Raw genomic sequence first — 13,573 nt, 5'->3', positions numbered from 1 at the left:
AGAAGATTAATTAGTTAAAATACTGAGCCTTTCCAAGCAAAACATGAAAACAGTGGACAGGTTTTTACAGACCGATATGACAGGAAATCTCATCAGTCTCCCTGCATTTTTGTTGGCATTCCAGAAGAAATTGTAATTTCATCTCGGTGTCTGCATTCCTGAATTCTTAACATTTCTCCTTTTTAAATATTAAACGTGTGAAACTGGAGAATACGTGAGAAAAATCTAATCCAAAAATGAGCATGTAAGACTAAAACACAAATATTTAACATTAATTATTTACAGAGAGCCTAATCCTGAAATATCTGATGATGCCTCATTGAAGAGAGTCCAGCTCATATGCTGCAGAGGACACAGAGGCAGAGACATAGATCCCACAGGATGAAGGGGCTGCTGCACCCATATAACCAGTCCAATGCTGATTCCACAAAATGGGATACTGGAGATGGCATGGACAAGGGGTACCATGTGCACTAAATATGCATTAAGCCCAGCATTCATCTGCTTAAGATTAACCACATAATACACGCAGTTTGGTTTATATTTTTAGAGCCCCATTCCACTTTCCTGTTTTACAATTTCTAGAAAACTTTGGGGAAACTGGGACTCATTGATTCATAGGATATGTCAAGTTTGAAGGAGCTTTGGAGATCTTGAGCCCAACCTCCAGCTCAGAGCAGAGACACCCAGGAGAATGCTCAAGGTGTTATCTGCTCTCCAAAATCTCCAAGGACTTCGGAGAGCAAAAGCTCCACAGCCTCAGTGGGACAACTTGTTTGATCTGTCATGGGAAATGAACACATCCTTGGATTCAATCTAAACCTCTTTTAAAACCCCCTTGTGTACAAAAAGCTTGGCTTCAAATTCTCAAGGTATAAGTCAAAACAGAGTCTTAAAATCCATCAAACAATATTAATTGATTATGGTGAAGACATCTTAAGACTGCTGACACACTTTTTCATCTCAGGTACTCTCAAACGTGATCCTCCACTGCCTGACACCAAACACAGCCAATTACAGCCATGCAAGGCAAACAGGCACCATTGTACATCCATGTTACACCAAACACATGCCTAGACCAGGCACAAAGCCAGGGAGATTCAGGCTCTCAGTGACAGTCAGTCAGAAAAGAGAGGTCAGTTATTCAGAGTATCAACTTCCCCCATTGTGCCTAGTGACAGTGAGTGTGCAACAGACTTAACACACCTCCATTTATTCTGTATCTGTTCAGATTTAGTGATGTCAGGAACATTTCGGCTTGCTGTGGTTTTCAAAATATGTAGTGGTAATCAAAATTATTGTCAAGCACCTATTTCATTATAACAACACAGTTACCAAGCTATTGTCAAGTCAATTACTGCAGGGAAATCAAATTGGTGTAACAAGCACTTGGCTGTGAGACACTGAAAGAAGAGGCCACTCTGAAGAACTGTGATGTCCCTGTTTACACATCAATTTGGATTCTGGATCTGAGTGGAGGTACTAATTGGAACAGATACTTTTGTGATCTAAGAAAACCATAACTCTGTTTTTGCAAAGAGGTACTAAAATTGAAACTTGGAGTTTCTTTCAGTCAGAAAAGATTTATTTTTCAATTTTTCATCTGAATCAGAAATACAAATTTTAAAAGTTGCCATTTCCTGGACTTCCTTAAGAAACAGAGGTAGCAAATTTTGAAACTACCTTAATGAAGAATTGCATTTGCATGAAGGTGGAATGATTTTATCTCAACTTTCTTTCTGTTTCTAACATATTTTTTATGTTAGACAGACAAAAAATTTTGCTACTTTTTCAGAGAAAATGCCAATGAATAGCAAATACTGTCCACCAGATGTGCCCTTATGCCCAGATGCTGCCTTTAACAGCCCAATCACTAAGAAATCTTTTGATCACCTCAGCCTTATCCTTTTCTAAGCCCTTAATGTCTGTGCAGCTGTGGCAGGCAGATGGAATTCTGCAGAAAGCACCATCTACATTCTGTTGGGAGTCCTGATAAATCAGAGCAGTCAGTAAAATGAGGTGCCAAGACAATCAGATATCTACATGTCAGAAGTTAAATTAATGTCATTAGTGAAAGTGGAGTTCTCATTATCAAGGCCTGCCAAAATCAAAGGGAATTACAAAGCTTCAGTCCTGCAGCAGAACCTGATGGGTGTGCATGAACCATACTCTGTGATGCTTCACCCACTGCAAAGAGGGGCTCACAAGCAAAATAAAGGGACATCATCTTCTCTAAGGGACTGGATTGCAAGACACTGAGTTAAAGGCTTCTTTCAACATCAATTTTATGTCCAGCAAAGTACTGCTACAGGGAGGAAAAGGCATATGGCTTACAAGAATTTTGACCAACTGCACCCTCAGCTGTAGCCCAACTCAGAAACATTTTCAGAATAGGTGGAGCAGATCAGCCACCAACAACAATCTGGTTTTCACAAGTGGGGGAAGAGAATATTGTTCCCTCCTGTCAGGTTTTACAAGCAAGGTGTGAGAACCAGCCACGTAGCCCAGGTGGAGCACATGGCACTACAAAGGAGGCATGGGCACACCATTTGGTGGCTTCCTGGAGCACAGGAACAGGAGCAAACACAGGCTGTGCTGGGGCATCTACTCATGCACAACACAAACAGAGAGGCAAATCCTTAGACACAAGATTCCCTCCCTTTTAAAGCAGAGTGTTTTGGGGAGCCACAGATATGAAGAGATACAGTGGACACCAAGCACAACCTATAGATGGTGCAGGGCTGCTTATGGGATGATTGCAACCAGCATAATTTAAAGCAACCCCTTGCTTTAAAGTGCTTAAGTGTTCCCTTAAGTGCCCTGAGTATTCTTTTTCCTCATGTTCACACCACAATTTCAGAACAGAAAATTGGTTTGGAGCTGCTGCCCTTCTTGCCTTCTTATACAATGTCCAATGTGTTCTTAGAGCTGAGAACCTGGCCACTGGGGCTTTTCTTACACATTCAGATGAATCATTCACTTTTTATCTAGGGGAAATGTTTCCTTCTCTCCAGCATTTCCACAGGAAATCTTGCCAGTCCTACATCAAATGATTGGACTATCACACGAGATGGATGGAAATATTTTAAAGAGATGACAGATGAAAACAATAATCTTCAGTTTATTTTTTACAATTCTTACCTGGCAAAAGCATCTGCATTGCTTTGCATCAGCAAGGTGCCACACAAGTGCCAGTTGCAGTGCAAAACTGCAGCCTCGAGGATTAGGCACAGAAAGGCACAGGGGTGCTGCCTCTGAGACAACACACACAGCTCCTGAAAGGAGGCTGGGGGAAATCCTTCTAGGGCCCAAAGGAATCCCATTGAGAAACACAAAATAACCCCAACCCTGGCACCTGCTTCCTTCTATCCATTCCCAGGCTTTCAAGATAAAAAAGTGAAACGGAAAAAATGAGGCAATCTGAGAGCTAATAGATGAACATGAGCAAAGTGAGCAGCTGTAATCTTTTCAAAAACAAAAAAGGAGCCTGAGAAAATTATTGGTATTTCTTTACCACATCAGTGAGGGTCATTAAATTGTTAAGAGTTTTTTAAACTGAGTCAAGACCTCAACAGTTGATGCAAAAAAAAGACAGACTGGTGAGATACGTGAGCCAGCCTTAAAGATGCACATGGTTTCCTACGTTTGCTTTCCTCTCTCTTAGGAGTGGAACAGGCATGGGTCCTTACTTTGCACAGTATAAAGACCTGAAGGCTTTTTACTCTGAAAGCTGGAATTCCATATTAACTCTTACCTTCGTATGTTCTGTTCCGTGTTTGTTGAACAATTTTTTCCCCATCTTTCTTACTGAAACCGATTTTCAGGACTTCCTGTAAAGCTAGAGCATAAAGAAGAACAGCATCATGGAATCCTTCCACAAACATGTTCACCTAAAAAAAAAGAAGAAAAAAAAAACAATGACAATTGACACATTACAAAATTATTCTTTCCTAGGTAATTGATTGACTAGAGAGAATCTACAAATTAACCAAAGTGACTAATTTGGAGAGTTACTTTCTCAGCTGCTGGAACAGAAAGGAATGTATCGCAAAAAAACCTCAGGGGAACTTCTGACCCATTTTTAAAAACAGTTAACCACTATCTGCTATTCTGGACATTCATAATGTGTCTGAATAGCTCTGCAGATAGGGGTGAAATTTGCAGATCCCAGTTCCCATGCCCAGAGGCACAAATTCTGCACTTGACCATGTGAGATTCTGTTAAGTGCTGAGCACCCTCATCCCACAGCAGCAAGCATAACTCCCACCCTTTGCACAGGGGACTTAGCACCTCTCAGGACTGGGAAGTATGTTCTCTCATGATTTTTTTTGGAGAGCACAGCTGGTGGATTTGCTTGTTTAATGATTACCACTTCCACTTCTGGCCCTTGTTCAGCCAAGCATCTCTCCACTCGCAAATAAGCAATGGAGAAAACTACTTACCATCTTCAGTAATGTGTTCTCTTGAGTGCCAGGAGAACTTTTTCCTGTCCTTTATAGTTTTCTCAGTAAGTTACATGAAACAAATGAAATAACCCTAATAACCCCAATCCTGCTTTATAACCCTAACACAAAAGAAGATTGCTGCCAATGAACCTTCATAGGCAGCCTACAGTTTTTGGTCCGTCAGTTACATAAACAGTTAACACCTGAGTGCTGCATAAACATGACAATTTGCTCTCAGGAGCCTGACATGCTTCAGTGGTGAAGCAGTAATTACTCAGGAGTGGAGTTCAGATGGAGACCCATCAGCAGAAGCTGATGCAGAATGACCAGAGGTATACCTCTTCTGTAGGCAGCAATGAACATTTCAGCAGTGCAATGTACTCACTAAATGCAGAGTAATTCAGAATGAATTATCTTTTCAGCTGCAAGATGTTCCCATCCACTCAGAGTTTCACTACAATAAAAAAACTCCTGACACCCTAGCAAAGGTGTAACCACATTATGGGGTCTCTTACTGCCACTTCCAGTGAATCACTCACCTCTACAAATACTCCCCTGGACAGAAGTAACATTTAGCTATCTCCCACGTCAGTGTATCTAAACAACTTAAAATGCCAGTAAATGAAGTGCTACACTAGCTCTGACAGGTTTAGCTGGAGGTTAAAAAAGTTACAAGACAAAACATATGGCCAGTTAACTAAATAACTGTTCCACAGATAAGAAGTATTACATAGTTGATTGGCTAAGCAGAACTAATCAAACCCTGATAGTATAATTACATCCAAGACATTCCTTCACTCTTAAAGCAGCTGCCAACAGTAAGGAGAATTTCGGAATTATTTACTGATAATATAAAAGTTTACATTGCTCTGACATTTAAAAGTGGAGTTTCACTAACTCCAACCTACGCTGCAGTTGAATGCACCACATTCATCACAGGGAAGAGCCTGTGGTGCTACAGAAGGGGCAGAACAGCTCAGCTCACTCTGACAGTCACTGACTAAAGGGCAGCTGCAGTTATTCTGAGCTAAAGAGAAAGCCCGAAAGAAGACGTGAAAGTCAGGCTTTTGGTGGAATAAAAAGAGCTGATGGACAGAGTGCATACTAGGACAGGCTTTGCCAGCAGGGGCTTTAACTTTTCAGAATTTAAAAAAACCCAACAAAACCAAGAAACCACAAAGCTCGACAACTGCTTCATGTGCCAACGTTAGAGTCCAAGTGGCCTGTGGAAGATCAAACTTCAGCTTTGTTAATGTGACATTCTTTCTCTCAGGAGAGAAATTAGACTCTCCAGTAGCTATACCTCCCTGCTGGCTGATTTGCAGTTTGTGGCTGGCATTTGTTTCAAGGAAAGCTATTTGTCACTTCTTTTGTCCATGGCAGAGACCTCTCAGTGTAAAACAGCAACCTTCAAAATCCATTTTGTCAGCTAATTTGCTCAACCTGAAATCTACTCATGCCACCAGCCTGAAAACCCTTCTGTAGACACTGCAGATTTGCCAGATAAGCCCTGTCAAAACTCACTTGGCAGTTTGGAAAATTACTGCCACAGCATCTTGCCAAAGCTCCACTTGGCCAAAACCCCTTACATTACGTGAAAAATCACATTAAAAATTGTCAGAAAGTCATTTATGCCACTGCTCAGTTGCTCACACACAAACCCCAGCGTTTTACCTCATGTTGTCAAAGAAGTTGGATAATTTTTGGATAATTTATGCCATGCAAAATCTTCTGAAAGAATTGCAATTACTGTTTGCAGATGGGATTGCTCTTACACTTCCCAGCCAAACCATATGCTGGCCACACCTGAGACTTTTCACATTAACCAAGGAACACATTTAAGCAGCAGTTCTTGAAAGGTGATACAGGATTCCATGAAGGGAATAGGGTTTTCCTGCATATCATCTTGTTCAATCATTTGTAAGTTGCCACAATTCCACACAGACCACAGGTTGCGTGATGTGTAGGACAGAGGAATATTAAAATGTGAAGTAACAGCTGCAAAAATTTTTGAAGGGTTTGCTCTTTGCTTCAGGAAAAGCATTAAAAAGGGCTAGACTAAAAACTTTATATTCCAGGAATACTTTCAATAGGAATGAGAGTAACTGTGAAGATGTCTTCACAGGCTGTTTGATGGTGTCCATGGTAATTAATAATGTGTTAGTTCAACCTTAGACACCTGCAGGATAAAAATCTATTAAAGGCCCACTAATCTTATAGGTAATTAAAAATTCTTTTAGTTGAGCTCTAATACAAATCAGAGTCTTTTTATTGTAGTCTTTTCCATTTTCATTTAAGCTGCCTTTTAATTATAGGTGTGAGCAGAGCTCCAAAGGCTGTGATCACAATTTGCATGTCAGAGCTACTGAAATGTTGCTGTCTGGGGCCACCCCCTCAACGTGGCAGCAATGCCACTGGCAGCAGAGAAGCTGCAAGGTTTTCTGAACACCTTTGGAGGCTTCAGTACAAATACGTGGAAACCTCTTTCTGAGCTATCTTCTGTACTACTTTCACATCCTGTTTTAATACCATACACCTAAAAAGCAAGCATGCCAACTGTATATGTAAATAAGACATATCTCTTTTAACTTCCTGCCTTTCTACTCTAATTAATCATCTTCTATCACAAAAAAGAAAGCAACCAAAACCCAACAACCCGTCAGAGGAAATCACATGCATAAATTTTACCCAGTTCGAAGTTATAGTTCCCCAAGCAGCTATATTGTGACCACACTGTTCATATATACCAAGGTGTTAACAGCATACACAGCAATGCAAAATACTACTGAGGTGGAAGACAGCCAAGATACAGCTATGCAGGGCCCATAATTTTCCATATCCTGCCTACTGACTCTAAAATAAGATTATTCTCCTCCATCTGGAGCTGCCCAGCTCTGAATCACCGCAATTACAGCAATTCGTACCACTTCCATGCTTGGTGGGGAGCATCAGCATCATCACTTTTTTTCTATTGAAAAGGCAAACATCTCCCACACTTGGTCTCTGCATCTACTTTCCAGTACATCTGTAGTGATATTCAAGCTGTCAAACCGTGGTTTCAGCCCCAGTCAGCAAGGATCCCAGGGAACTGCAGAGGGCTGCACCCAAACATCTTGCAAAAAATCTTACCAATTTGTGTAGCTGATGTAATGCTCCTACTTCTCACACTGTTACAACGTATCTCAAGAGAAGTATTTTTCTAAGCAGTTGCAATTTAATTGTCAGTTATCCTCTTTTAATCCTCCTTCACCAAACCAATTATAATTATGGTCCCTTCTTTATGAGCTTTTTAAGAAGGTCTGGCATAACTAACTTCTCTCACATGCATTCTTGACACATATATTTGGTTGTCTTCTGCTGACTCACTATCCAGCACTATTCACTTAACTCTACAGCAGGGATTTCTTTCTTCAATACCATTTGTTGATGCTGCATATTCCCATTGAGGACACTGCCACAGCCCATGCTGTTTTAAGTACTTATTTACAGTCCTGAGATGGTCAGGGGCCTTCAGCAGTTCTTTGATGAGTTGCCACAACCTTGCTCTGAGCAGCACAAATCTAGAACAAGGTGCTCATGATTCCCATACAATAGACAATAAAAATATAGAAATTATTCATGTTTCATTTTTTTAAAGATAAAATATCATTATTACACACTGATTTTGTGTTAAACTTCTAGTTTAGGTAATCCCAGTGAGAAACTCTGGGTGGAACTGACATGTAGATTGAGAACATGAAGCTGTGGGAAGAATATTCTTACACCTGATCATTTCCTGAGAAAAGGTGAAGTGCATTTCAAACCCTGTGTAGTTCCAGCTCATGTCTAGCTCCAGTTTTGCAGTAATGTATTAGTCCTACTGCCATAACACTACCACATATCATTCTGCATGCTACCACCCCAACAGTATTATCAAAGTTTTCACTAACCCACCATCCCTCTCTTCAGATCCTCACAGGATTTCTTCATTTGGTTATGCAACAGAAACTCACAGAGCTCCTGAATAACATCTGTGGATTACAGCTGGGTAATGCTAACATGCACTGGGACTGGGATTTGAAGGACTCCTAAGCACATCAAATGCAAAGCCACGGGACACACCAATAGTCAGCTGTCATAAAAAGCATATCCTGGGTGCCTGCAGACAGGGATGCATCCCTGGGGAAACAAAGCAGGAACTGGAAAGGAGAATAAAGCTAAAAGACAGTTAATCAAATCTGTATGTTTAGATGCCTAAGACTAAAAATACAGACTGTTTGCTTGGGCAACTATACTGCTCCCCTACTGGACCATAGTGCTTCAAACAAACAGTAAGAAAAAGGAAAAAATTATAGAAACACATGCTTTCTTCTGAAAAGGCCATTTCCACAATATTTAATTTAAAACCAAAAAAGAATATATGGCATTACACCAAATTCTGGGTAACACAGCTGTAGCCAAAGAGAGCTTCACACTCTATTCACTGATATCCAGTCTCTATAAATATATAAATGGGCACCTACTCAAGAACATGAGGCCAGGGCTCAGGACTTGGTTTTCTAAAGATATATCCAAACTCACTTTATTATTTGGGGCTGGAACTCACATCTCTCCCTAGGAAAAGAGGAAGAGCATAACAGTAAAACCTTGTGCATATCTAAGAGAGATTTATTCAAGTACTGTTGCATCCTTTTCATGTTTCACAGGGAGACAGTGTTTATGTGGAAACCCTGAAGACATTTTTCTTATAGGGGAGCACATGACTTTATTAGTGGGATTCTACAGGCAGAGGCTTATACTCCACTCTAAATTTATAGCTTAAAAATTCAGTACCACAGTCAAACAAGAACTCAACTTCCCTTTAAGGAGGCTTCTTCCTTAACAAGGCTGCCTGCTTGTGTTCATCTCCTTGACACATACTATTCACCCTAATAATTTAGCATTCCCTGGAGCAGCAGTGATGCTGAGAGCAGAGGAGATGGGTTGTGTGCTCCACCCAAGCACTCTGCACACCAAGCAATGTGTCCCTGGCCTGAGGAATTTGCAACTGAGGCCACGTTTAGCAAGTCTTGGGTGCAAGCATTGCTTGCAGCTCATCAGCCACCCATCTCCACCATGAAAGAGCCTGCATGCACCATTTGAGAGATAAAATGTGCAGCGAGACCCCTGCTTTTTTCTGCACTTCCTGTTTGATTTGGACACAAAGATGCTGTGCTGCAATTAAACTAATTTCTTTGAGTGTGAGACCATGCCTCTGCCTGCCTGCACTGTTCAGCTGGTACACGAGCTGATGTGCACTCCAGGCATGCCAAACCACTGCTGCCTTTGTTCCACTCAGACAAGAGGATGCTTATTCCAACAGGACTGAAGTACCACTAGGAACAAACTACAATCCACTTTAAAGCCAATTGTGGACCAGAAGCCAGTCCTTTGTTCCAAGAAAAGGTCTGCTGAAATAAAATATATTAACAAGAAGAAAATAAAAGTAAATTAACAAATTACAGCAGTATCTGTGATTTACTTAAAAAAGGCATCCACATCCAGGGAGTTAAGGGTATTTGTCAGTGAAAGTAATTTTCTTGCTATGGAAAGAAAACTAACCACAAAGTCAGCTTCTTTGCTATTGTATCTCATCTCATTCTTCAAGCCTTCTTCCTTGTTTTTCTTAATATCTCACTCTTGAACAACTAGTAGATTTACCCATGATCATCTAGTTGGGGCAGCCACAAGGTGCTCTATTGTCTCAGTGGTGAACTGGAGCAAAAATCTATTCAGTCCCAGACTACAGGGCAGCTGTACTGTGAAATATCAGCTAAAACACATCAGGATACAGTGGCAACTGAGATACAAAGGTGTGGAGAAAACCTTCCACCCCACTACCTGCAAAAGCTGCCCATTCTTTGTTTATTGCTTGCAACACCCTCCTATGGTTATCTAAAAAAATGGCTGTAAATCCCCAGGGCTTGCTGCTAACAGGCTGGGCAGAAATTTCCAGCTACAGCCAAAATGAGCTCCTTCCACTGAACACAGAAAGAGGAACTGTCAGCTCGGCAGAGTTAGAACCTTACCCACAGCCAGCTCACACCAGGGGCTCCAACTGCTGCCCTCATCCCACAGCCTGACAGCACTGGGGGCTCAGACTCTGACCCCGGCCCTCCACTGGCATGGCCAAAGCAGGGGCAGGCTGAGCTGAGAGCTGCCCTGCTCCAGGAACAGGATGCTCTTCTAGACCAGATTTGCCCCCTGAAAACCCATGTGGGGTTTATTTCTGGCTCTATCCATAGTGTGCACTGATTCCTTTTGCAAACTGCAACCAGCCACTTAAACCCTCTGTAGTTTTGGCTCCTGCAATACCTTTTAATGTTGCCCTTAAAGGGTGCAGCTGATGTATCTAGGGAGCAGAACTGTTTTGTACCAGAACTCAACTACCTACAGAGAAATAATTTTAGAGGAATTTCTCCTTTATGTATGATTTACACAAATACTATTCACCTTAATAATTTAGCTCCAGGTCACCTATCAAGGAAAAGGATAGAATGACAGAACACATTACTGTGCCCCAGCAGCTAAGGTGAAATATTCCATGTTTATACTACATCTCTAACATCCGATAAACAGCTAATGCAAAGGATCTCCAGCACATAGCGCTGTACTGTGACTGCCTGAATACTGAACAGATCTTAACCATAGAAGGTGCAGCTGTCATTTATAAAATTAACCTTCCTACTTTTTTAGGATTTCCTGCCTTCTAACAAACTATGTGGCCATTCACATGATGAGTTCCAAAACTATCTCCAGAAATTATATATCTAGTCATCGTGGTGAAACACAAGAGATACTAAAGAAATTATTCTTTTCAGCTGAAAACACACAGACATACAGAAACTAAAATATGCTTGTTTTAAATAGATTTTTCTAAGAATCCCCACTGGTAGTCTGATAATCTGTTACACAGTCGTAATGAATGCTAACATTTTAAGATGGCATTTAAATCGGAACATTTTAATTGCAGATAAACACTTAGAAGCAAAAAAAATACCACCCCCATCCTTTCATTAGATATTATTAAGTTTTTGATGTCAGCAGGCAAGAATGTTTTACAAGCAGGATCATCTCTGTTTTCATCTGTGATTTTTTCAGTCACTCATCTGAAAAAATCAGTTCCACTTGCTAAAGTAAGTTAAATTGGTTTAAATTAATGCAGACATAGGACAAACAGGAAGGACATTTTTTTGTTAAATGTTTATCCTTATGCAATGTGCCATTGTTTTGGATTCTGGATTACTAAAATTATCACCAAATACAAAAATAAAATATGTCTGTGATTTTTGTGGTTAAAAACTCTCAAGGTCACATCAGTTCTTATGCAAAACTCAGAGAAATCACTGTATCACTTTGGAAACAACTCACGTGTTCAAACTGAATTTACCCGTGCCATACTAGCTGGTGGGCTGGTAAAATCTTGGATGGGGTAAAAAACACATCTGATGAAAAGGACCTTTGCAGCAGATGAGCAAAGATTACCCAGCAGAGCATGTGCTTTACAGTCTTAGGGGCTGGATAAACACAAGTGATTTAGACACAGCCAAAAGTGGTTCTTAGCTCAAAAGTATGCTTGGAGCTGGGATTAGTAAGCTAAGATCTTTATTCAGTACCAGGCAAAAATTAGGCACACAAAACCAGGATTCATAAGGACAGCATCCCACCTCATCTTTGCCAGCAGAGGAGGTAGAGAATGAGGGATGATGTGACCCTCTTATTCTCACACCAGCAGATAACTTTCCCCCGCATGAACTTGCAGTAAGGCCTTCACAAATCCTCACAGGGCACCAGTCCTTTTAAATTCCCTGCCCCTTTCATCTAAAAGCCCTGGGCCTCCTATTACTGCGTTAGCATAAGAGAACTTCAGGTCCAATCTCTGCTTTCCGGGAATCTGAATTCCACCTTTCCCCTGCCCTGTCTGCAGGGCATCCTGAGGCAGAGGCACTCCTGGAACTGAAATCCAGGTGTTGGGGGAAAGGTATGACCTGCCAAAACCTGAGGGACCTCTGGGCTGGGAGTAAATAATTTGCTAAGAGAGCCCACCTGAGGCTGTGGTTGCCATGACAAATGATCCTTTTATTAAATACCAGGGTAAATGGGCACATGAACTTGTAAACTTTAATGGCACGGAACTAATGCAAACCCTCAGGCTGCTATTAGTCATGCTTCCATTCCAAATAATTTAAAATTTAACTATTTGGTTTTGTTATTTTCTCTCAGATAGTGAATATCTGATGAAAGGTGTTCTGCTGGCTGATTAACCACCCCTTTGCTGGCATCCCTGTGAGGATCCCATTAGCACAGGAGGGGCACACCAGCTGTCTCAGCAGATATTTGTGTGTACCTGTCAGCAGGCAGTAAGGTTCCAGCTGCACACCTGAAACACATCCTCCCACTCTTCAGCAGCAGCATGGTAGTTAATACCTCTAAATATGAGGATTTGCAGTCACTCCAAGAAACTAAAAACTCACTCTTGTAGCTCCTTGCATCCATATTGACTGTCTGATCCCTGAGATCCTCCTTGGTTTTGCTCCCTTTTGTAGTCTGCAGGCTGATGGGCCAACTGGATGCATTGCACACATGCATTTCCCATCAAATGTCAATGTCCTGCTCAGTGTATGTCACCTTGTTCCCAGCCACAGAGCAAAAGGTGTCTTCACCTACCCTCTTTCCCATTGCCCCATGCCCCTTCTCATGCCCCTCTTACTCATTTGCTCTGGGACAGAGGCACTCCTTGTCTTTTCAATATGCTTTGATATATTCATTCTTTTTAGAATGGGCTAGACCCTCTCATTTTTATTCCAGACTTCTCTTCCTAATGAAAAACGTATCTACTCAAGAGGAAAGTTTTAAGCATCCTCCTGCGGCTTCCTCTGCCTCCTTGCATGCACAAGAACACCACTGCCTCTATTCACACAGCCCATTCTCACGGGATGACTACATTACTCCCTCTGCACTAGCAAAATTACTAAATATCCCCTGGGAAAAAAAAAAAAAATCAGAGCTGGCACATTGTACACTGACCTTTTCTTAGAGCCCAACAGAGTGGAGCACACCCAAGCCCTGCTGCCTGTCATGGTTCTGCCAGCATTCATACACCAGGGTGA

General features: G+C 41.4%; 1 protein-coding gene across 2 annotated transcripts in view; it reads right to left on the bottom strand.

The window, feature by feature from the left end:
- NPR3 (natriuretic peptide receptor 3) overlaps positions 1 to 13,573 on the bottom strand; it is a 45,479-nt gene that overhangs the window by 15,424 nt on the left and 16,482 nt on the right. For both annotated transcript variants that reach the window (XM_054652206.2, XM_077171098.1), the window contains exon 4: positions 3,755 to 3,890. In XM_054652206.2, the coding sequence (XP_054508181.1) occupies positions 3,755 to 3,890 (136 nt within the window). The remainder of the gene's footprint in view (positions 1 to 3,754; positions 3,891 to 13,573) is intronic.

The sequence above is a fragment of the Agelaius phoeniceus genome, chromosome Z (genome assembly GCF_051311805.1).
Source record: "Agelaius phoeniceus isolate bAgePho1 chromosome Z, bAgePho1.hap1, whole genome shotgun sequence".
Classification (NCBI taxonomy): Eukaryota; Metazoa; Chordata; class Aves; order Passeriformes; family Icteridae; genus Agelaius; species Agelaius phoeniceus.
This window is presented reverse-complemented; position numbering and strand designations above follow the sequence as displayed.